Source organism: Salvelinus fontinalis, chromosome 11 (genome assembly GCF_029448725.1).
Source record: "Salvelinus fontinalis isolate EN_2023a chromosome 11, ASM2944872v1, whole genome shotgun sequence".
NCBI classification, from domain to species: Eukaryota; Metazoa; Chordata; class Actinopteri; order Salmoniformes; family Salmonidae; genus Salvelinus; species Salvelinus fontinalis.
Window position 1 is genome coordinate 23,688,026 of NC_074675.1, and position 25,507 is coordinate 23,713,532.

A 25,507-nucleotide genomic window follows, 5' to 3' on the forward strand; every position below is an offset into this window, starting at 1 on the left:
TTGGGAGCAATTTCCAAATGCCTGAAGGCACCATGCTCATCTGTACAAACAATAGTATGCAAGTATAAACACCATGGGATTAAGCAGCCGTCATACCGCTCAGGAAGGAGACGCGTTCTGTCTCCTAGAGATGAATGTACTTTGGTGCGAAAAGTGTAAATCAATCCCAGAACAACAGCAAAGGACCTTGTGAAGATACTGGAGGAAACGGGTACAAAAGTATCTATATCCACAGTAAAACGAGTCATATATCGACATAACCTGAAAGGCCGCTCAGCAAGGAAGAAGCCACTGCCCAAAACCCGCCATAAAAAAGACAGACTATGATTTGCAACTGCACATGGGGACAAAGGTCATACTTTTTGGAGAAATGTCCTCTGGTCTGATGAAACAAAAATATAACTGTTTGGCCATAATGCCCATCGTTATGTTTGGAGAAAAAAGGGGGAAGCTTGCAAGCCGAAGAACACCATCCCAACCGTGACGCATGGGGGTGGCAGCATCATGTTGTGGGGGCTCTTTGCTGCAGGAGGGACTGGTGCATTTCACAAAATAGATTGCATCATGAGGGAGGAAAATGATGTGGATATATTGAAGCAACATCTCAAGACATCAGTCAGGAAGTTAAAGCTTGGTTGCAAATGGGTCTTCCAAATGGACAATGACCCCAAGCATACTTCCAAAGTTGTGGCAAAAATGACTTAAGGTTAACAAAGTCAAGGTATTGGAGTGGCCATTACAAAGCCCTGACCTCAATCCTATAGAAAATCTGTGGGCAGAACTGAAAAATTGTGTGTGAACAAGGAGGCCTACAAACCTGACTCAGTTACACCAGCTCTGTCAGGAGGAATGGGCCAAAATTCACCCAACTTATTGTGGGAAGCATGTGGAAGGCTACCCGAAACGTTTGACCCAAGTTAAACAATTTAAAGGCAACGCTACCAAATACTAATTGAGTGTATGTAAACTTCTGACCCACTGGGAATGTGATGAAAGAAATAAAAGCTGAAATGAATCATTCTCTCTACTATTATTCTGACATTTCACATTCTTAAAATAAAGTGGTGATCCTAGCCGACCTAAAACAGGGAATTTTTACTAAGATTAAATATCAGGAATTGTGAAAAACTGAGTTTAAATGTATTTGGCTAAGGTGTATGTAAACTTCCCGACTTCAACTGTACATTTTAGAATAAGGCTGTAATGTAATAAAATGTGGAAAAAGTCAAGGGGTCTGAATACTTTCTGAATGCACTATATATATACCTTGTCTGACAAAGAAGGAAGGTTGGGTTACTAGAAGGAAGGAACCTACAAATAAATCTAGGTAATTGGTTATATTCTGTTTATAAACCTAGCTAGGTCAGGTGTTTAGTTGTTTTGTTACATTACAGGATGAATAACAACATTGAAATGTGACACGTGGTCCTATGATAGGGAATCATCTCTGTTGAATCTCTGGGCTTCCTCACGTGATGTTCATGATGATAAGAAGAAGAAGGTCATGTACTAATGGCAGAGGCTAATGCAGTATCCTGTAATACTTACAACTTACTAGAATGTATGGTATTGGTGAAGTATGAAAATGTATCACTACACACAGCGATGTAGAAAGAGTTCCGGATTTGAATGTAGTTTTGACATATTTGGCCTTTGACGCTTGAATTCCCTTTCTGGTTTTCAGAAAAGTCTCACTCTTACTTCTCTCTTAAAATATATCTGGTTACGGCTATACTTTGATTTAGAGATTTAAATCAATGATTTCCTTCCTTCAATAGAATTGTGCTGTTGTTAATGAATGCTATTAGTATGAAGGAGACAGACAGATAGATGGAAAGGCGGAGAAAGACCTTTTTATTTCAAAAGACCAAAAGGGTAGCTAGTTTGTTTCATTTCCTTACCGGGTGAAGGAAGGACAAATGAACTGGATGGAAGGTTTTGTATTTGTCAGCCGCCTTTAAAATCAAATAATCACATGGAGAGGAAAGCATTCAGTGGTTAAGTGGCCACTAAACGCATCCTCACCTCTTGTGATTGGAGATAATGCCTCTGACATTTCAATGTCACAGGAATGTCAACTGTCTTTTTTGGATGGGGAAGTTTTAGCGGTCCTGCGTCGAATGAATCAATAATCTCATCCCATTACTCCAGCAGCCGGTCAGGCCCATTTACAGAGGAGAGAGGAATTCTGTATTTGTACATCTACAGTAGATTTCCCTCGCAACGAGCAGATGCTGAATGACTGTGAGCAGCACACTTAAAGGCCTGAAGGACACACAGGAGAATAGACCATACCTCTGAATAGGAAAGAGTGGAATGAGCTCATGGTCATACAGTACTGCATGATGGTTCATGTTGCAACATTGCAAAGGCTTGGAAACAATGAGTGAGACTAGGAATAATGAGGTGTGCTGGCCTTATTGTGTAGACATGGTTAAATGAAGACAGTGAATCCTTTCATATTGGTGTGTTGTCTAGCAGTGAAATAAGATTTCTAGAAGAAGATTTTCTACCCATGGCCTCCTACTGTGGGCTGTGTCAATGTTTCGGTTCTTTCAAGCACACTTCTTTCAAGTGACTTAATTCATGGTTACAAAAGCATGATATACAGCTAAGTAATGCTCAAATACAGTCTGGATAACACTCACGCACATTATTTTTCCTGTATAAGGGAAACATTTTCTGACGGGCTCAAATTGCCCACTCAGTAGATGAGGCACAGCTGTTGAATGAAGCATGCTGGGTAGTCCTACTGTCAGTGTGTGAGTGGCAGGCTCTGACTCAGCACATTGATGTGGGCTGCAGAGAGAGAGAAAGAGAGAAAGAGAGAAAGAGACACCGACCGACCGACCGACCGACCGACCGACCGACCGACCGACCGACCGACCGACCGACCGACCGACCGACCGACCGACCGACCGACCGACCGACCGACCGACCGACCGACCGACCGACCGACCGACCGACCGACCGACCGACCGACCGACCGACCGACCGACCGACCGACCGACCGACCGACCGACCGACCGACCGACCGACCGACCGACCGACCGACCGACCGACCGACCGACCGACCGACCGACCGACCGACCGACCGACCGACCGACCGACCGACCGACCGACCGACCGACCGACCGACCGACCGACCGACCGACCGACCGACCGACCGACCGACCGACCGACCGACCGACCCGACCGACCGACCGACCGACCGACCGACCGACCGACCGACCGACCGACCGACCGACCGACCGACCGACCGACCGACCGACCGACCGACCGACCGACCGACCGACCGACCGACCGACCGACCGACCGACCGACCGACCGACCGACCGACCGACCGACCGACCGACCGACCGACCGACCGACCGACCGACCGACCGACCGACCGACCGACCGACCGACCGACCGACCGACCGACCGACCGACCGACCGACCGACCGACCGACCGACCGACCGACCGACCGACCGACCGACCGACCGACCGACCGACCGACCGACCGACCGACCGACCGACCGACCGACCGACCGACCGACCGACCCGACCGACCGACCGACCGACCGACCGACCGACCGACCGACCGACCGACCGACCGACCGACCGACCGACCGACCGACCGACCGACCGACCGACCGACCGACCGACCGACCGACCGACCGACCGACCGACCGACCGACCGACCGACCGACCGACCGACCGACCGACCGACCGACCGACCGACCGACCGACCGACCGACCGACCGACCGACCGACCGACCGACCGACCGACCGACCGACCGACCGACCGACCGACCGACCGACCGACCGACCGACCGACCGACCGACCGACCGACCGACCGACCGACCGACCGACCGACCGACCGACCGACCGACCGACCGACCGACCGACCGACCGACCGACCGACCGACCGACCGACCGACCGACCGACCGACCGAGAGAGAGAGAGAGAGAGAGAGAGAGAGAGAGAGAGAGAGAGAGAGAGAGAGAGAGAGAGAGAGAGAGAGAGAGTCTCATTTATTACCGAATCCAGTTTAGGAGATTAATCCAGCCTTGAATCTAATATTCCAATAAATGATTCCTCCTGTATACGTGAATCACAGACCTTACCCAATAACAGCACTCTATTCCAGCCCTGGCCAATAGAAAGACAAGACAGAGACAGTGTGTGTGTGTGTGCGAGCATGTGTGTGTGAGGATGTAGGCCTGTATGAAAGCAGCAAAGCTGACACTGGAGTTTTCTCTACTCATCCCAAAACTTATCAACATTGTTTCATCCCTTCCTCTCTCCAGTCTAATAGTATCTTCCAGGCACCATGCCGCGGTTCACTGACCTGCTCTATGAAACCAATGAAATGCATCAAGTGTGACCATCGAAAGCAGCTCTACCTTGGAGACACTAAGGGAACGTTTTATGCTCTGAAGAATTGTACATTGAATTGTACACAGTATGCATCTTCTCTCACTCCCTCTTGGTTTCGTGCAGGTGACTGTGACCTCCTCTACAGACCAATTGGCAGAATGCCCAGACTATGATCTGGAAGTTAAGATAGTTTCTTGAGAAAATGAGTCCGCGAGATAACAGCCAGTCACTTGCAAGAACCAACCCTATGAACCATGCCTATGTGGTTTTTTGGGGGGGAGGGTAGCGGTATTTTAAGAGGGCTGAGGGGCCCACCTTGGCGGAGCTAGTGGCAGACTTGTACTTTGCACGCGTGTTTGTTGTAACCTCTCCACTAAACAGATAATAAAGAGTGATTCATTTAACATTGACTTAAGGTGTCCCTGGTGTTGAATTTCCACCAAACATGTTGAGGAAAGGGGGAACTAAACTGAAGTGTGTCCAGCTAGACTCCCCAGTGAGAGAGAGAACTGACAGTTCTTTACAGCAGCACAGGACAATTATTCCTACAACGTCTGTCCGGACTTCTACATTCCCAAACCCAATATTTGCTGCCAACAATAACGTTTACACAGCAAGGCTTTGTATTTGCTCAGTGTCTGTAAACCATGCCATTGTAATGTCTGGAATTGGAATGGATGGCTAGGGACACCTCTGGGTCATCTGCTCTCTCTTATGCCCCATTTCATGATTCATCTTTCCCACTCTGCTTTTTATTTTCCCTCTCTCGCTCTATGCATCCTCCTCTCTCTACACATCCTATCCTCTCAAACCACAACTAAGAGACAAGCAATTATGTAAGGGGCGATTGGGCCCAATTTATAACCCATTGAACGTGCTTTCCAAACTAACCTGACAGACTCTTTTAATTTCTGAGGTAAACTTCCCATTTCAATGCCCAGGTAAATACCCGAATGTTGCTCAGCTGCACAGGCTTTTTACAAAAAGGCAATTACTTTCAATAGATATGTGATCAACTTTTTACATAATCACTTTATTATTCCAGCACAATCTGAGATAAGGCATCACATCGGTTCTTATCAGGACAACAAAGATCTAGCGAGACAAAAAGCTTGGCTTTCATTTATATGTAGAATAATACAATTTGACCTTTTTAGCATAAACGTCAGTGTATCGTAAAGGCAGCATCGCAGCGAAAGAGCGAGAGAAATGAGAGAGAGCACCAAATGAAGCAGAAAGGTGGCCATCGCAACCAATGAGGGCACAGTGATTCAATGGTGAGTCATTGTTTTAAAAGTGGATTTGACTCCAAAACAACTGCAAACTGGTGCCAGGCAGGGAGCTGTGTACTGTATATCCCTGCAGCTATATGGATCCTGTCAGGATGACCAATTGTCAACACTCCCTCCTCCTACTCACATTTTATAAATGTGCTGCATCAGTGTATCTTTAAAAAAACAAATCAATGAATTAACCACATTTGTTGTGATCCATCTAATGGAACAGAATCGGGTGCTAAAATAAGGTAATAAGGCTTTCATCTCATAATTTTAAATAGTCAGTCAACAGAAACCAAAACCAAACAAGGCAAGGCAAGACACAACTCTTGAAAATTGTCCCAAAATCTTTGGCTAGACATTTTAATGGTAAAAATCTGTATACTATCAGTTTCAAAAGGGGAAATAAACATATGACAATTTACAAAAATCTTCCCAGAAAAAACACATATGAAATAATGATATATTACATTTTCAAAATAAAGCACAATGTCCCAAGAAAGTTCAATTTACAAAGTCACACAAGGCACGTAGGGTGGATGTCAGTAAATGATAGATACACAGAATATTGTGGAGATTGTCTACTTGTACCATTAGATGCAAGGCCCATACTAGTACGGTAGAAGTCTATGGCAATAAGACTGATTGCGGTGATTGTCTACAGCTTTACCATAGAAAGCAGGCCTATTGTGGTGACTCTTTACCACATATTATATTGGTGATTGTCCCCACATAACTTACTATAGATACTGATGGTGGGCAACACATTTACATTTTAGCCATTTAGCAGACGCTCTTATCCAGAGCAACGTACAGGAGCAATTAGGGTTAAGTGCCTTGCTCAAGGGCACGTCGACAGATTGTTCACCTAGTCGGCTCTGGGATTTGAACCAACGACCTTTCGGTTACTGGCCCAACCCTCTTAACCGCTAGGCTACCTGCTGAAACTCCATTGTGATCTCCTTGCCTGGCTACCCATCCACAATGCTCCATCAAACTGATGTTTACCCCCCCCCGACGATTTCTAGAATGCGAACACAATCTGATCGGTCCCAGAAACCGATGGGTTAGGCCAGAGCCGGACTACCTGATGACGTTATCAACCTTGATTTTCTGACTGGCTAGACGATCCAATCATTGACAAATTTGTTTTGAAGTCAAATTCTAGGATGACAGCTTCAGACAAAGTATGTAGCGATAGATAGAGCAGAGGAATTCAATTCAGGGTGAGTGGTCAGGCAAGTGATCTCCCAGGCAGACAGACAGCTCAGTCACTCTATGAGTGGACCAGTTTGATGCCCTGTCCCGTGTCTAGTATATTGGGAGGGAACCAGCCCAGTTTGAATCTTCTGAAGCACTTCAGACACACTCCACACAGCCAGAGGAGGTTGAGCCCACAGCACCAGTTGGATAGGTGTACCAGAGGATAGGTAGCCTGGGGGAAGTGGGTCTTCCAGTGCTCGGCCACGTCGCTCCCTGTGGGAAGATGGAGCGTGTAGTCGCTCCAGTGCTTCGACACGCCGTAGGCCGCCGCCACCGTCCTGTCCTTCTCCGACCACTGGGTGGTGCTGTCCGGGTTGCAGTTGAACTCCACCCACTCCGAGGTGAAGTCCCCGAGGCGGGGAGCGTCCCCGCCTTCGATGTCGCCGGCGGGGGCGAGCTCGGCCCCTTGCACGGCCAAGTAGACTCCCTCCGTCCTGCGGACCTCCTTTACCCAGGGCATGGAGTTCTCTGTGTCCAGGACCAGGATGAGACGGGAGGTGAAGCCGCTGTTCTTCTCCTTCCACCACTCCAGCAGCTGCTCCAGACGCAGAGAGTCTCCTCCTGGTAGAGAGAGAAATAAACATTGTAGTAAACACAACCTAGTCTTAGGCTGGGACAAACAAGGAACAACCATTTGCGAACAGCTGATATGTTCTATATCAGAACACGCACAATGTAAACAAAAGGAACATGTGAATAGTCAAGTTATTTGTCAAATCCTCTCTATCGTTATTCTGAGTACCATCTACAACTACACACCTGTATGGCCTATCCCTAGTCTAAGGCACTTAAGTTGAGTTATAGGGACTGCTCTCTGTTTGGGCACCCTTCCTCTGTGGCAGAAACGTGAGCGGCGTACGAGTGTGTATTTGTGCACGTGAGTAGCCTGTGTGATTGAGTGTGAGTGCCAGAGACACCCCCCCCCCCCCCCCCGTTCTTCCCAGTCCGTTCTGTAAAGCTCCAACGCCAGCCAGGGCCCAGGTTGTTTTCCACTCGGCCTCCACTGCTCAAACACTGTGACACGGGGTATGACACGCAGTATCCTTCATGAGGATTAATACGGCAGTGTGCTCCATGGCAGGAAGATTAAGAGGTGCCCGTAGATGGTGCCAAGATATTTCTTTACAGTTTGGGAGCTGCTCAGAAAGGGACTGGTTAGGAGGAGTGATACTGTGTGGTCGCGACACACTGATGCTTAAAGTACAATTTGGGTTTCAGGGGAGCAGTGGGGTGGTATACTGTGGCCACGTTGATGTTTTGGTACATATTACTAGAAGACTTAGGTTGGATCTGTATCGTTAGGAGGACAATACATACACGTTTTTTTTATTGAGCCTGCATGTTAGGAGTTTAGTAGCTAGTTTGATAACAAAGGTTTTAAAAGTTACTGTAATCATAGCTTAGAATGTACAGTATGATACAAATATATTCCTTCGTTAATCCATTAAATAATAATTGGTTAATGGGTTAATAATAGTACTAATTAATTACACTTATTACAGCTGACTTGCTCGATGAGCCACGAAGACTGTCTGCACGTATTTGATTAAGGTAGGTGGTTCAGGTAGGTGGTGCGCAAGTAATGGAAATTAAAGACAAAAAGGTCAAAGTTGTTTGGCTTCATGTTGAAAAGGAAAAGTTACGGGTGGGAGTACATTAATGGTCAAGTCATGTTTAATTGTCAGTGAGCTTGTCTTGCACCATGCAGTGATAAAGCGTGGGCGTGTGTTGGCTGCCACTGAAGACAAACTTCAGTTATCACACTGGGAAAATGTTGGACTCGTCATTTCTACTAAGAGTCGCCATGGATTAATGAAAAGTACAGGCACACACTGTATCTGGCAGACTACTAAATATGTTGTACTTGTTCGAACTACTGCTGTTGTTCCAGACATTTCTCAAAAACTAATGAAAAACTTTAAAAATGTTTGTCAAAACAAAAATATAGTATTCTACACTCATCCTCATGTTTTATTCAAACATATAACCTTCATTTGATCCTGTATTTTTTTTTTTCCATGTTTGATCTAGTCTGGAAATAAATAGGTGTAAAATAAACACTGATAGACGATGAGAGATAGAGAGAGGCAAGAAGCTTGTCTGCTGGTTTCTGAGCGTTGATTAGAGGCAGCCAATCAGCCAGCCAACCAGCCATGGTGACCCTCACCTGCCAGTGCCCAGGCCCCGGTGCGCTGCGTATGCCCGCTGTAGAACACCACGTATGTATCATGGCGGGGCCCGTCGGCCGTGCGAAGCTCCAGGAAGGCCTTGAGTTTGGCCTGCAGGGCCTCCAAAGTCACCCCGCTGGTGGAGTAGTCACAGCCAAACGTCTCGATCATGTGGTGGGAGAAGAGGTGCTGCACGCTGTTCAACATGCCCGTGGAGCGCACGTTCAGCTCCTGCACCCGGTCCGGAGGTAGGAGGGTGGGCTGGCCGTCTGGGCTGTGGAGGGAAAGGAGAGAAGGATGAGAGGATGGGTGGAGGAAAGGAGGGAACGAGAATGAATGAGGAGAGAATGGCAAGTGGAGATGGAGAGCGGAATTGGAAAGAGGAAGACGAGGAGAATGTAGAGTAAGAAAAGGAATACAGGTGAAGGCCCTGGCAGTACAGTAGAGATGGAATATGAGATAATATGAATGTGTGTGTGTGTGTGTGTGTGTGTGTGTGTGTGTGTGTGTGTGTGCGCGCATGTGCATGTGTGAGTAGGGCTACGATGAGTGAGAATAAAGATGGAGATGAGTCCTGACCCAACAACAAGATTCAGAGGTTAAGACAGAGCCACCTGTTTGATCCGGCACACCTCTTTCTCTCCATCCCACAGCACCAGGCATGAGGGCAGGAGTCAAGGCTGCCCCAGTCTCCGTCACCCAATATAGCCCCACTCACTCTGCATCTCTGTCCCTGTCATTACTCACGACTTTCTCCATTCAATCATAGAGACATCTACATAACTCAAAACTCAAAATGTCATCTTAAAGCAGAGTTATTATGATCTTGAGAGAGACTTTGGGCTGGATAGATTGGAGAGTTCTGTTTAAATAATGAGTCGATTTTGACTGAGTAGTTGTATTGAGATGACTGGGGACAGTGGATAACGTGGCTGTTGGAGGCTGACGTGACAGATTTTTTTCACTAACCTGGCCTAGGTCTTATCTATACAAAGATGGAAACATATTAGTCTCTCGCTATCTCCTTCCCTCTGTCCTCCCTCTCTCTCGCTCTCTCTCTCCCCTGCACCCTCTCTCACTTTGTCCCTGTCTGACTTTCTCTCCTTTGTTCTCTGTCCCTCGCCGTTCCCTTCTCCTCCTCCTCCCAAGGGGCCCTCACCATTGTAAAAACATGATCTGAGCCAATCAAACACTGCTTGGGAAGATGATACACTGCTATATTCTCAACATGCTCTCTGGTCTCCCGCTGGGGCATACATCCACAGCCCTGGCATACAGAGCAGATGTACGGGCCTGCATCCGAATCCCCACCACAGAGCTAGCTACCGCTAAGTGCTAACTGCCCTAGCACAGAGGTCAATCAAATCAATCGCATTTATTTATCAAGCCCTTTTTACATCGTAGAGGCAGAGTCTGAAATGGCACCCTATTCCCTACATAGGGCTTTAGTCAAAAGTAGTGCACTATGGGTCCCAGTCAAAGGGATAGGGTGCCATTTTGGACAGAGAGTGGCCCTGCCTGGTCATAAACACATTTTCCATCCACAGCCACTTAGTATGCCAGGGAGAGAGCAGCCTCAGGGGGAAAACATTAGGGTCATGTTTATTGGGATATTTTTCCACTTGGTTTGTCCAGTGAGGGAATTGAAATTATGGTCTGTCCCTCTGGATGCTGTAAAGTTAAGATTTTTTTTATTTTTTTAAACTTCGGTGCAGGGAAGATTGATGATTGTGGAGAAGTATAAAGTGAATGTGTGTGTGTGTGTGTGTTTCCATTAGGAAAATTTGGCGTCTGACTTTTGATCGGCAGTATTTTAATTTAACAGACATTTGAGAAATGTACCGGACCCATATGCATTTGGGCGCGTAACCTGATTAGGGCGTCCAACCACTGACAAAAATCACATTTAGATTATTTATCTTCACAGAACATGCAACTCCAGGACGCAATAGCGCGCATCCTTCTTACCGAATTCTAATACGCACTTTGAAGATATAAAAATAACTGCCACATTTACTTTCCATCAGCCAACAAGACGAGTAACAAGCAGCAAAATCACTAGCCTATGTCAATGTAATATCCCCCATAGTCAAAAAGTTAACCTATACTTATGGTCAGCTTGTCGTTCAATGCGAGAAATAAATAGCCTATTCCAAACAGTTGTGGGATGATAGATCCCAAATTCATACAACTAGTAGGCCTCGGCTACATACATTATTTTACAAATTTAAAAGCAATGAGGCTGATGCAACAGATCAGAACGTTTAGCTTAAAATGTTGATAAACTATTATTTCTTCACAGTATAAGCTTAGCGAAGCACACAAGGGAGTAAGCTACGCAGATATGTTTGTTGCGTAATGCAATTAGCGTAAAAACACAGTTGTCAAACGCAAACTGCACATGTAAGCGGTTTCATGTGACAGAGATACAAATATCTGTTAGAAATATGGAAAGAGGGGAGATCTAAAGATGCAAGAACTAGCATGGGTTGCTAATATGACTAGAGCTGTGTTCGAATACCCATACTAACATTCTGTATTCTACATACTTCATGAGTATATACAACATACTATTAGTTCATTTTAGTATACTGTAAATGAATGGTATCGTTTCAGTTGAGCGTACTAGCGCTTTGCCTGTCTACCGGAAGTTGATGATGTTGCCATGCAACCTCTTGCTAGTTTGTTAGAATAACAAATTACTAGCTAGACATTTTACGATTTCGGGTGTGTTCGCAAATTCAATCTGGAGTGACAGAGTGTGCTCTGGGCGTTCGTAAATTCAGAGTGTTGTCAGATTGTCCGTTCATAAATTCAGAGTGTTTCGCTCTCGGGGCGTTCAGAGCGCACACTCTGGCCGGGGAGTAGTGTTGATCCGAGTATTCACTGGCAGTCAAGCACCCAAGCTAAGTAACTGATGTTGGCTAGCTACTTCCAGACACAAATGAGAGAACACCTCACTCTAACCATTTTACTTGCCCTAGCAGAGCTGGTTAGGCTGTTTTCATGTTATCCAGAGCATTGGTGATTGTAACAATTGTTATCCAGAGAGTTGGTGATTGTAACAATTGTTATCCAGAGCGTTGGTGACTGGAAACAATTTAATGACGCTTTTTATGGCCAACGTTTACTGCCACTGGCCATATTCAACGGGTGTTGAGTGTTCGTAAATTCCTCAGTTATTCTGCGCTCTGGCACACTCAGACGAGAGTGTTCTGAAATCGGAGTAGATAGCCAGAATTAACAATGTCCATTGAAACACACAATGACTATACCACTTAGCTAAGAATGATGTGAATAGTTAGATAGCAAATAGTTAGTTAGATATCAGATAGTTAAAATACTGCCTGGCAAGTTTGATGTATTAGTAGCCAACTAGCTAACATACCGGTACATACTGCTGTAATGCTATGCTGTTTATAAGGAGAGCGTAGTTAACAAATTGTCAGCCAACGTAACTTACTTGAAAAGTCATGACTTTATTACATTGCTCAACATTTTCTTAACATTTTTCATAATTAGTTAAAGCAATGCATTTGTATCCGCTCTCGTCGGACTTTGGCTGCATTTCCCCCGACATTTTCTTCAAATCTGAAAACGTTGTGAAGCCACACCTATTTTCGGAAGAATTGCATTATGGTCCCTAAAAGCACGGAAATAGTTTACACTGCTCGTACACTTTGCATTTTGGCGAATTTAGTACGACATCCGATAACTTTTGGCATACTAACTATATCCATACTATATACTCACATCAAAAATAGTATGGTTAGTATCGAACACTTAGGATTGTGCCTTTGGTTACTGGACAATGAAAGAAAGTTGATTTGAAAACCAATAGAACATGAGAGAAATAGGCTACATGCCTCATAATATGAAGTAAAAGGTTTCAAACAGTTAAATATATGTTTTCAAAATGCATACTCCTCCAGCTCATTGCAAAGTGGTGTGTGACATGAAGCATGCCTATACCGTTGCCTATATGCACTTGAATGGCGAATGGGAAGCATGCTTCAATTACAAGTTGAGAAATAAAAATAGCTCTTTTTAATCGTGGCCATCAAAACAGTTTAACACGCAATTACATTTAGAATTGTTACGCAATGAGTGGGCTTATAAAAGCGAGTTTCACTCCAGCAGCAACAAATGAGCTGTTTGAGAAGCTGTAGCTGCAGTTTTCACGCTGTGTGTAGAGGTTGACCGACTATGATTTTTCAACAATACCGATTATTGGAGGACCAAAAAAAGCCGATACCGATTAATCTGACGATTTTTAGATATTTGTAATAATGACAATTACAGCAATACTGAATGAACAATGAACACTTTAATTTTAACTTAATATAATACATAAATAAAATCTACTTAGTCTCAAATAAATAATGAAACATGCTCAATTTGGTTTAAATAATGCAAAAACACAGTGTTGGAGAAGAAAATAAAAGTGCAATATGTGCCATGTAAAAAAGCTAACTTTTAAGTTCCTTACTCAGAACATGAGAACACATGAAAGCTGGTGGGTCAATACTCCTAGTTCTTCAATATTCCCAGTTAAGAAGTTTTAGGTTGTAGTTATTATAGGAATTATGACGCGTCGACTATTTCTCTCTATACCATTTGTATTTCATATACCTTTGACTATTGGATGTTCTAATAGGCACTTTAGTATTGCCAGCCTAATCTCAGGAGTTGATAGGCTTGAAGCCATAAATAGCGCTGTGACTCAAGCATTGCTAAGAGCTGCTGGCAAACGCAGTAAAGTTTGAATGAATGCTTACGAGCCTGCTGACGCTTTACCACCGCTCAGTCAGAATGCTCTATCAAATATCAAATCATAGACTTAATTATAATATAATAAGCACAGAAATACGAGCCTTTGGTCATTTAAATGGTCAAATCTGGAAACTACAATTTCGAAAACAAAACGTTTATTTACGGAACCGTTACGTATTTAACGGGTGGCAACCCTAAGTCTAAATATTGCTGTTACATTGCACAACCTTCAATGTTATGTCATAATTCTGTAACATTTTGGCAAATTAGTTTGCAACGAGCCAGGCGGCCCAAACTGTTGCATATACCCTGACTCTGCGTGCAATGAACGCAAGAGAAGTGACACAATTTCCCTAGTTAATATTGCCTGCTAACATGAATTTATTTTAACAAAATATTCAGGTATAAAACAATATACTTCTGTGTATTGATTTTAAGAAAGGCATTGATATTCATGGTTAGGTACATTCGTGCAACGATTGTGCTTTTTTCGCGAATGCGATTTTGTTAAATCATCCCCCGTTTGGCGAAGTAGGCTGTGATTCGATGACAAAATTAACAGGCACAGCATTGATTATATGCAATGCAGGACAAGCTAGTTAATCTAGTAATATCATCAACCATGTGTAGTTAACTAGTGATTATATTAAGATTGATTGTTTTTTTTATAAGATAAGTTTAATACAAGCTAGCAACTTACCTTGGCTCATTGCTGCACTCGCGTAACAGGTGGTCAGCCTGCCACGCTGTTCCCTCGTGGAATGCAATGTAATTGGCCATAATCAGCATCCAAAAATGCAGATGACCAATTGTTAGGAAAACTTGAAATCGACCCCAATTAGTCGGCCATGCCAATTAATCGGTCGACCTCTAGCTGTGTGACAAATTTTCCGCTCATATGCTCTGTATCTGTATGCTGTGGCGTGTGATAAACATAACGACTAACGAAAATACACACGCGACAATTTAATTCCACAAAATGTTGCACATTAACTTATTGACTGATAAGCATGTATTTGCAAATGTATTTGTTTTTGCCAAAAGCTGGCTATTACCGTCTAACAGAGACCCTGGTGTGTGTGTGTGTGTGTGTGTGTGTGTGTGTGTGTGTGTGTGTGTGTGTGAGAGAGTTCAGTGTACATGTGTCTACGTAGTCTTTATATGTGTGTGCGTACGGTTAAATACCTGCTGTAGCTGGTAGGGATGACGAGAGCGTAGCCCACACATGTGCCCCCCAGGCAGCTGCCCAGCTCATGGAAGAGCCCGTGGGCCAGAGATTCCAGAGGGAGGACCACCAGGAACACACTCATGAACACACCATTTGAGGGCTGCAACACAAGAGAGCATTTCATTTGTGATTTTTTTTAATGTTTTGAAACAAGAGAATTTAGCTATTTAGATACAGACATAAAACAATTCCATCACAAGGCTTCAGCTCAAAACACCCTTCAAAGACACTCAAGTGAAGCTGTGGGAATGAGTGAGAATGAAGCCTTTTCAAAGATAGATTGTGGCCTTGGAATTCACTTAGACTATAGGCCTACCCAATGGACTCTGTTATACAAATTCACCAAGCTGTTAAAATTCAGTAAATAAACACAACTTACACAGAAACAATAGGCATCTAAATTATTTTATGATGTTGCCATGACGATTTCCACGTAGCCTTGTGTTTCTTCAATTAGACTTGTGCTACATTCACATTTGCAATTAAAATCCTTATTAACTCTTTCCTCAATCCGACTTGTCCAATTAGCGAGGCACGAGCAAGGTTACCACATCACTTCAGAGCTCCCTGCTTCATTATTAGCTAGGATGGAGGCAGCAGACCTCTTGTTAAATTCAGCTCCGACTGCCCAAGGCCTCACAGCTGGTCCATCATCATCTCCTCAGTCCTCATTTGACATAGCAACACTGAAGCTCTTATGCCATCCCAGCCTTCAAGCCCTTTTATTGTGGAGCAAGGCTATAGGCCTAGATTAAAGAAAAATTATTCAAGGCTATAGCTAGGCCTACATGTTTGGTAACACGGACACTGAATTGTATATTTTACTATGTTGAGTGTGTGGGTGGGTAGGTATTATTGCTTAAAGACATGCTCCAGTACTTTGGTGACTAAGAAATATAAATATTTAATCTCCCACTTTGTGGATGTGTCAATGTGTAGTTCATACATGCATCATCTATAGGCAGAATTACTGTCACCTTTATTAGCCACAAAATCCCCAGTTTGAAAGTGACTGCTTTCTTGAAGCTGCGCCATTTTCCCTACATTTCCCCCCACATGGGCCAGACTCCTAGCAATTAGAGTTCTAGCCAATAAGCTTCAGCCCCTCGCATTTGTGTGACAGCTAGCAAGACACCTGCCCACCGTTATCCAAAGAGGTTGCAGTGCGGCCCCAACGACTCAGTGGACACAGCAGAGAGAGAGCGAGAGAGTAATTACGTGGTATAGCTGCACATGTGACGTAGTAAGCTATTTTTGGAGACCACTTTTGGCTCGTGAGTAATATTTTCAGAACTGGCTAAAAAGTATACAAAAAGGTACAGGAGAATCTCTTTAAGGGTAGTTCCATTTCAGCAAGCCATGACACCCACCATCTCCGATTGTTGTTGAAATAGTTGTCGCATTCCTGCAAACATTATTTTGTTGAAAAGACTGTTTGAACTCTGAGCAATTAAGCTAATTGTCCATTTCAATCATAGGATTCATATAATATTATTTAAATATGATACCCAACATCTGATTTGGACCAAACTACTTAAAATGACTAAGAGGTGAGGAATCCAAATAAATCGCCAAAAGCCACCCATGTACCCCACCCAAACCAAGCCCACTCCAACTGCCAGTGTACAGTATCAGTTCTCTGTTTGACAAGTATTATGAAGCTTTTTCTCCCCATAAATTAGTGTGAGAGTACCAGGTTTTGTCCACTAGATGCTGCTGTTCCTGCTCGTATTGCCACAGCCTTTTATACATTTTGCAGGTCTCTTGCGCTTATTAAAGGTCGTTTTTATTCCAATATCAAATCATTTCTGAGTAACAATTAAGTACCTTGATTGTGGTTGTTTTAAATTAAAATGGTCAAAAATAACAAACAAAAAAAGCTTCTTAGCAAAGACCAATTTCTGAAGCAAGAATTTTGCTAGGATTGTCTGGGAGTGGTCTGAGTAGGGAGGGGAAAATTTGAACTAGCTGAGAAATTTGGAACGGTTTCTTATTGGTCTATTTACTAATTTACCGTCTGGTGATGTCAACAGTCAGGCCAAATCTCCATCCCACCAAAACAGGCAGAAATTTCAGGCGGCCTTTTCAAATCAAACTTTATTTTATTTGTCACGTGCCGAATACAACAGGTGTAGTCCTTAACGTGAAATACTTACTTACAAGTCCTTAACCAACAGTGCAGTTCAAGAAAGAGTAAAAAAAATATTTACCAAATAAACAAAAGTAAAAAATTATTAAAAAGTAACAATAACGAGGCTATATAAGGGGGGTACCAGTACCGAGTTAATGTGCAGGGGTACAGGTTAGTTGAGGTAATATGTACATGTAGGTAGGGGTGGAATGACTATGCATAGATAATAAACAGCGAGTAGCAGCTTGCCGTGCGGTAGCAGAGAGAACAGTCTAAGACAATTTTTTGGGCTTTCCTCTGACACCGCCTAGTATATAGGTCCTGGAAGGCAGGAAGCTTGGCCCCAGTGATGTACTGGGCCGTACGCACTACCCTCTGTAGCGCCTTACCGAGCAGATGCCGAGCAGTTTCCATGCCAGGCGGTGATGCAACCGGTCAGGATGCTCTTGATGGTGCAGCTGTAGAACTTTTTGAGGATCTGGGGGCTCATGTGAAATCCTGAGGGGGGAAAGGTGTTGTCGTGCCCTGTTCACGTCTTGGTGTGTTTGGACCATGATAGTTCGTTGGTGATGTGAACACCATGGAACTTGAAACTCTCGACCCGCTCCACTACAGCCCCCTCTATGTTAATGGGGGCCCGTTCAGCCCACCTTTTCCTGTAGTCCACGATCAGCTCCTTTGTCTTGATCACATTGAGGGAGAGGTTGTTGTCCTGGCACCACGCTGCCAGGTCTCTGACCTCCTCCCTATAGGCTGTCTCATCGTTGTTGTTGATCAGGCCTACCACTGTTGTGTCATCAGCAAACTTAATGATGGTGTTGGGAGTCGTGTTTGGCTACGCAGTCGTGGGTGAACAGGGAGTACAGGAGGGGACTAAGCACACACCCCTGAGGGACCCCAGTGTTGAGGATCAGCGTGGCAGACCTGTTGTTGCCCACCCTTACCACCTGGGGGTGGCCCGTCAGGAAGTCCAGGATCCAGTTGCAGAGGGAGGTGTTAAGTCCCAGGGTCCTTAGCTTAGTGATGAGCTTTGTGGGCACTGTGGTGTTGAACACTGAGCTGTAGTCAATGACCAGCATTCCCACATAGGTGTTCCCTTTGTCCAAATGGGAAAGGGCAGTGTGGAGTGCGATAGAAATTGCGTCATCTGTGGATCTGTTGGGGAGGTATGCAAATTGGAGTGGGTCTAGGGTATCCGGGATGATGATGTTGATGTGAGCCATGACCTGCCTTACAAAGCACTTCTTGGCTACCGACACGAGTGCTATGGGGCGGTAATCACTTCGGCAGGTTACCTTTGCTTTCTTGGGCACAGGGACTATGGTGGTCTGCTTTCAACATGTAGGTTACAGACTCGGTCAGGGAGAGGTTGAAAATGTCAGTGAAGACACTTGCCAGTTAGTTTGCGCATGCTTTGAATTACACGTCATGGTAATCCTTCTGGTCCCGCGGCTTTGTGAATGTTAACCTGTTCAAAGGTCTTGCTCACATCACAGTCATCTGGAACCGCTGGTGCTCTCATGCATGCTTCAGTGTTGCTTGCCTCGAAGCAGGCATAAAAGGCATTTAGCTCGTCTGATAGGCTCGCGTCACTAGGCAGCTTGTGTCTGGGTTTCCCTTTGTAGTCTGTAATAGTTTTCAAGCCATGCCACATTCGACAAGCATCAGAGCCGGTGTAGTAGGATTCAATCTTAATCCTGAAGTGAAGCTTTGTCTCTGATGGTTCGTCTGAGAGCACTAAAAGGGCATTATCATTTTCACAATTTCGCAGTATTATTACAACCTCATAGTGTGGAAATATATAAAACACAGGAAATCACATTTTTGACTGCTCAGGGCCTTTAAATGGACCCATTGCAACTTTAGGTAGAAAACCAACAGCTTTTGCTCATGATTAAAATAAATGGTGGGTCATAGCTTAAAGGGATACAGCGAGATTCTGACAATTTGTTTTCTACCTACCCAGACAAACTCGTGGATAGCATGTTACTGTCTCTGCAGCGTGCAGTATGAAGGAAATGACATTATTTTATTTGCGAGCCAATGATGACGCTACTCGCCTAACATTAACGCAATAACTGGAAGTCTACAGGTACAGTAGTATAAGCTGGCTGGAGATCTTACATGATGTGGCAAATAGTTGCCTCAGTGTAGCCTGTTATGCTAAGAGCAGATTACCAAGTAAAGCTAAATAATGTATGGCTCTTTATGTAAGGAGATAGGCTTATTAAAGTGCTAATTAATTTGGTCACGGTTGAGAGCAGAAGCAGCTCTCCTCTCCGGCTTGGGACTGTCTTGTGAATGCATGCCAGGCCTCTAGCAAGCGTCAGTCTCTGGGGCTTATGACGTGACGCTTGATGTTTCAATGTTGATAATGCCACTCGCCTTGCTTTGTTACTAGGCGATGCAGCTATCATGGTCAGGTCTGTCTCGAATAAGATAATTAAAATCTTCTCAAATGATTCAAATCTTCTCAATGAGGAAAAACCCAAATAAATGAAAAGCTCAGATCAATCACTCAATCGATCAATCAGCTTATCAATAAACCAACTGATTTATCAATCCATCTTTTCATTCATTAGTTTAACATATACAGTGGCTTGCGAAAGTATTCACCCCCTGTCACATTTTTCAAATTTTTTGGCCTTACAACCTGGAATTAAAATAGATTTTTGGGGGGGTTTGTATCATTTGATTTACACAACATGCCTACCACTTTGAAGTTGTAAAATGTTTTTTATTGTGAAACAAACAAGAAATAAGACAAAAAAACTGAAAACTTGCAGAACTATTCACCCCCCAAAGCCAATACTTTGTAGAACCACCCTTTGCAGCAAATTACAGCTGCAAGTCTCTTGTGGTATGTCTCTATAAGCTTGGCACATCTAGCCACTGGGATTTTTTGCCCATTCTTCAAGGCAAAACTGCTCCAGCTCCTTCAAGATGGATGGGTTCCGCTGGTGTACAGCAATCCTTAAGACATACCACATATTCTCAATTGGATTGAGGTCTGGGCTTTGACTAGGCCATTCAAAGACATTTAAATGTTTCCCCTTAAACCACTTGAGTGTTGCTTTAGCAGTATGCTTAAGGTCATTATCCTGCTGGAAGGTGAACCTCCATCCCAGTCTCAAATCTCTGGAAGACTGAATCAGGTTTTCCTTAAGAATTTCCCTGGATTTAGCACCATCCATCATTCCTTCAATTCTGACCAGTTTCCAAAACCCTGGAGATGAAAAACATCCCCACAGCATGATGCTGCCACCACCATGCTTCACTGTGGGGATGGTATTCTCGAGGTGATGAGGTGTTGGGTTTACGCCAGACATAGCATTTTCCTTGATGGCCAAAAAGCTACATTTTTACTCTGACCAGAGTACCTTCTTCCATATGTTTGGGGAGTCTTCCACATGCCTTTTGGTGAACACCAAACGTGTTTCCTTATTTTTTTCTTTCAGTAATGGCTTTTTTCTGGCCACTCTTCCGTAAAACCCAGCTCTGTGAAGTGTACAGCTTAGTGGTCCTATAGACAGATACTCAAATCTCCACTGTTGAGCTTTGCAGCTCCTTCAGGTTTATCTTTGGTCTCTTTGTTGCCTCTCTGATTAATGCCCTCCTTGCCTGGTCCGTGAGTTTTGGTGGGCGGCCCTCTCTTGACAGGTTTGTTGTGGTGCCATATTCTTTCAATTTTTTATAATGGATTTAATGGTGCTCCGTGGGATGTTCAAAGTTTCAGATTTTTTTTTTATAACCCAACCCTGATCTGTACTTCACCACAACTTTGTCCCTGACCTGTTTGGAGAGCTCCTTGGCCTTCATGGTGCTGCTTGCTTGGTGGTGCCCTTTGCTTAGTGGTGTAGTGGTGTTGCAGACTCTGGGGCCTTTCAGAACAGGTGTATATATACTGAGATCATGTGACACATGTGACACGTGATTGCACACAGGTGGACTTTAACTAATTATGTGACTTCTGAAGGTAATTGGTTGCACCAGATCTTATTTAGGGGCTTCATAGCAAAGGGGGTGAATTCATATACAAATATCACATTTCTGTTTTTTTATTTTGAATATTTTTTTCAAACAAGTAGTTTTTTTCATTTTACTTCACCAATTTGGACTATTTTGTGTATTTCCATTACAGGAAATACAAATAAAAATCTATTTAAATTACAGATTGTAATGAAAAATATGAAAAACCCCAAGGGGGATGAATACTTTTGCAAGGCACTGTATTACCCTGCCAGTTCACCATTTACCACTATGTAGCATCTTACCTGCCAGGACACAGCTGCCAGTATGGCTGTGGACACCAGGCTGAAGAAGACCAGGCGTTCAGAGATCAGGCAGAAGTGTCTCATCCCCCGCGAGGCCATGACCCGGTCCAGGCTGCGTGTGTCTGACTGCTGGATCGAGCACGTTTTCTGACATTCACTCAGCTTGGTGTGGAAGCCCCATAGTGTGATCAGCAGCACCACATGGCAGACTGTCCAAAACAGGCCAAACACACAGAATCCAGGGATCACCAGGTACCACAGTTCTAGATGGCTCATCTTTAGAGCGGCTAGGATGAAGAAGGCTATCTCCACAAGCCCCAGAGGGAGCAGGGAGAGTCGACGCCAGACACGTCCCCAGGAAAGCAGGGGCAGCCAGCGCTCGGTGGCCCCCAGGCTGCTGAAATAGACGTCCAAGAGGGGGTCACATATCAGACGGCCCAGGTAGCAGCCTAGGGCGAAGGGATTGGTGGTTATCCCCACGGCCTTGAAGAACAGCAGGGAGGTGACCAGGGCGAAGCAGGCCAAGTTGGGCAGGGCTAGGAGGGACTTAACACGTAGGCTCACGATCAGAGCCCCCAGCGCCACCACTAGGGCAATGAGGGCAATAGATTTGTGCATCAGCATGGTGGTGCTGGCAATTCCAAAGCCCAGGAGTTCTAGGAGCTCCTCGGACAAGAGCAGGGTGGGTTTATAGTGAATGCAGCCCATTATCCTATCTGTTAAGGCCCACACCGTCCTCAAAGCCACACTAGCCAGCAGTAGGTAGTTAGTAGCCTGCTCCTTCACATTCTTCTCCAGCGAGGGACTATTGAGGAAGCACAGGAGGCCCAGTAGGAAGCCAAACCACAGGTGAAAGAGGCTTAGACTGGCTGACTCCATGGAGAAGTAGTAGTAAAGGATGCTGGCGATGCCCAGGACGAAGAGACCCAGGATGAAGATAACAAGGATCATGGGCTCGTCTGTCTGCTCCCAGCGCACATACAGGCCCAGGCATACCGCCACCATCAGGTTGAAACTGGACAGGTAACCAAGGCAACGCACTGACGACCACATGTCCACCTCCCTGCTGGGCTCATGCCCAGGCCCGCTCTCCTCCTCCAGCTCCAGGCGTGACATGGCTGTGTAGAGACAGTGGCTGAGGCAGTAACAGATCCTCCTGAACAATCAACTGGGGGGACTCATGATTCAATGATCAGATATAACACTGACAGTAGCAAGCTTGTGTAGGTTTTGTAGCGGACTGGGACACTTGCATTTAGGCAACATTATGGATGAGATTCAGATGAAATAGGCTATTCAGCCACTGTGAAAGGAGAACATATTTTGGGAATGTGAAAAATGTGTACATGAATTATCATAAACACAACAATCATCCTAATTTAGTTGTCATATGTTGGCTGGGTGACAAGCAAGTAAACAAACACCGTTATAATTATCATAGCAATAAACATGTACACTGTTGCTGTTGACAGAAGATTAGAGACAGTTAGCTAGCTTGCTTGCTAGGTGCTGCTGTCAATAGCACAGGAATGCCACATAGCACAACAATGGCTACCTAGTTACGCGGCGTAAGGTTGAATAAGTGATGACATCTCCCACAATTCCAGAGACATCACAGTAAAACTACTTCAAATCATTAAAGCTATTCACAAATAACTAGCGACGACAAAACGAAAGATTAATATTGAGTTGCTTACTCTTGTTTGTTTAAAACTTTTTTCGTTTCCAGTTCGTGATGTTTCCGGGCTCCAAACTACGGCAAGGATGATGAGTCAAACATAACTGGGATTTTGCGTTTGCAGAGAAAACGAATGTAGTTTGACGTCAGGTTGTCACTCTCAATAAATTATTATTCCATTAGAGGTGACATCAATGAAAGATAATTATTTACGTTAACAGTCAGTGGCGGTTCTAGCTTGTATGGCTCCCTAGGTGAACCCCCGCTTCAGCGCCCCCCCCCCCAAAAAAAGAAGCACCATTCTGCACTAACTGTCATTTTTATTCAGACATTTGGAACAACAATAAATAATCATAACATTTAAAAATATATAAATATAAAAATATATAAAAAAATAAGTAACAAAGACAAATAGAAACAAATTGTTATATATAAATACAAATAAAAAATGGAATCGAATTATTACACTATTGCTAACAAAAAACACAAATAAAACTAAATTGCACGAATCCTATATCACACACATGCACAAATAGAATAACACACTTATAAAGAAGAGAACCTGATTGTTACACTATTGCACTTCAAACAAGAAACACACAAACTAAATTGCACAACTGCCACCTAAACCCTGACCTTTCTTGCCTTCCTTAATGGAAAGTCATCAATTACATCATCATAAGAAATTTGCCCAGCAATTGCATGGTTAATACTGATGACAGCAACCACTAAGGCGTTCCTGTGACATGGTGGACCTCAGGTAGGATTTGATGAGCTTCAACTTTGAAAAGCTCCTCTCTGCTTCAGCTACGATCACTGGAAGAATAAGACAAATTCTGAGAGCATAAATTTGGATTGGTTTTATATTATTCTTAACGATTTCGCACAAACCAGAAAAAAATGCAACAATATGTTTGTGAAACAATGTATTCACAGTATTATTAATGAATTGTGGTTTATTTGGTAGCATTTCGTAGTGTGACTGATTTTACTAATTGCATTAGTACCGTACAAAGTTAGAGGTGCGCTATTTGGTAGATTCCCCCGCTCCCCCTATCTCAGGCTTCCAGTGGGGAGACCTGAGGTCAACCTACCATCGCCCCCCTCCCCATCTCGTACTTCTGAGTGGGAGAGCTTCCCAGACAGTAGCCTGCCTAGCTCACAAACTAGAATCAGGGCGCCCGCTCCAACAAGTTTAATTGACCCACAGTCCCACACGGTGAAATGATATCATTGACGTAATGTGCATATGAGCAATAAAAAAAAAATTGTCCAGGCGCCCCATAACAAGATGCCGCCCATGTCGCCAATACCTAAATCTGCCACTGTTAACAGTACTGATATAAAAAAAAAAATCAATCAAGATAATTGAACAAATATGTAATTTTAATATTCATTGATCAGAAAAGACAACCACCTCAAGCATATAATTATTGCATCCACATCCATTGTGTGCCCTCTATGGTCTGTGAACATATCATGGTGAAGGTGGCATAGTGGTGCCAAGGGGCACATCTCAAATGACACCCTACTCAAGTAATTACTTTTCTCCATACAGTAGCTCTGGTCAAATACTACACTATATGGGAATAGTCAAAGAGAGATTACACTGGTTAATTATGATACATTCTGGAAAATGATTATGTGGAGTAGTGTGGCTTTGTCTCAACAGGGGCACTGTGGAGGCAGGGGTCTATTCATTTTTTTTATTTTTCTCTCTGCATTGTTGGGAAGGGCCCATAAGTAAGCATTTCACTGTTGTTTACGAAGCATGTGACGAATAAAATGTGATTTGATTCGATCTTTTCTGACTGACTAGGTATAATAATGCACATACAGATACAGCGGCAGTCTTTCCTCCCACGCGTCACTGTGAAGCCCACAGAGCCAAGAAACGTCTGAGCTGGAGACTGGGGACACAACACTTTATAACACAATCGCAGCCCTCATCAAAAATCATATCAACGTACTGTAATTGGAGAGATTTAGGGTCCTGAGTTTTTCCCCACCATTTCATATGACGACATGACCAGGAAAACTCTAGACCGTAGTTATGAGCACCGTGTGTATCAGGACCACATGAATGTCCTGTATAGTTTACATGAAATACATTTGGTCAAGGTGAATGATACATTTGGACTTGAGGATTGTAATGTAAATAACATCCATTCTAATTCTATGGTACCCATATCTGTAACTGCCAAGCCCAACTGCAAGCTTTATTTGACTATCCTCTTCTTTTTTGCACCGAAAATCTCAACGTTGGGCTTTTAAGACCAAGATAAACCCATTGGCCTTTTGGATCATTTACAGCATTACAGAGGAGAAGCCTTTTAAAAGGTTTATTTAG

General features: G+C 44.1%; 1 protein-coding gene across 1 annotated transcript; it reads right to left on the reverse strand.

Annotated features, from left to right (window-relative positions):
* Window positions 1-5,377: 5,377 nt before the first annotated feature.
* Window positions 5,378-23,374, reverse strand: LOC129865333 (transmembrane protein 168-A-like). The gene is made up of 5 exons (XM_055938020.1): window positions 23,177-23,374; window positions 21,480-22,782; window positions 15,032-15,174; window positions 9,073-9,347; window positions 5,378-7,466 (listed from the first exon to the last, which is right to left on the reverse strand). Exons 2-5 carry the CDS (start codon window positions 22,593-22,595, stop codon window positions 6,919-6,921), a joined length of 2,082 nt encoding a protein of 693 aa, XP_055793995.1. The 5' UTR covers window positions 22,596-22,782; window positions 23,177-23,374; the 3' UTR covers window positions 5,378-6,918.
* Between the last annotated feature and the right edge of the window lie 2,133 nt (window positions 23,375-25,507).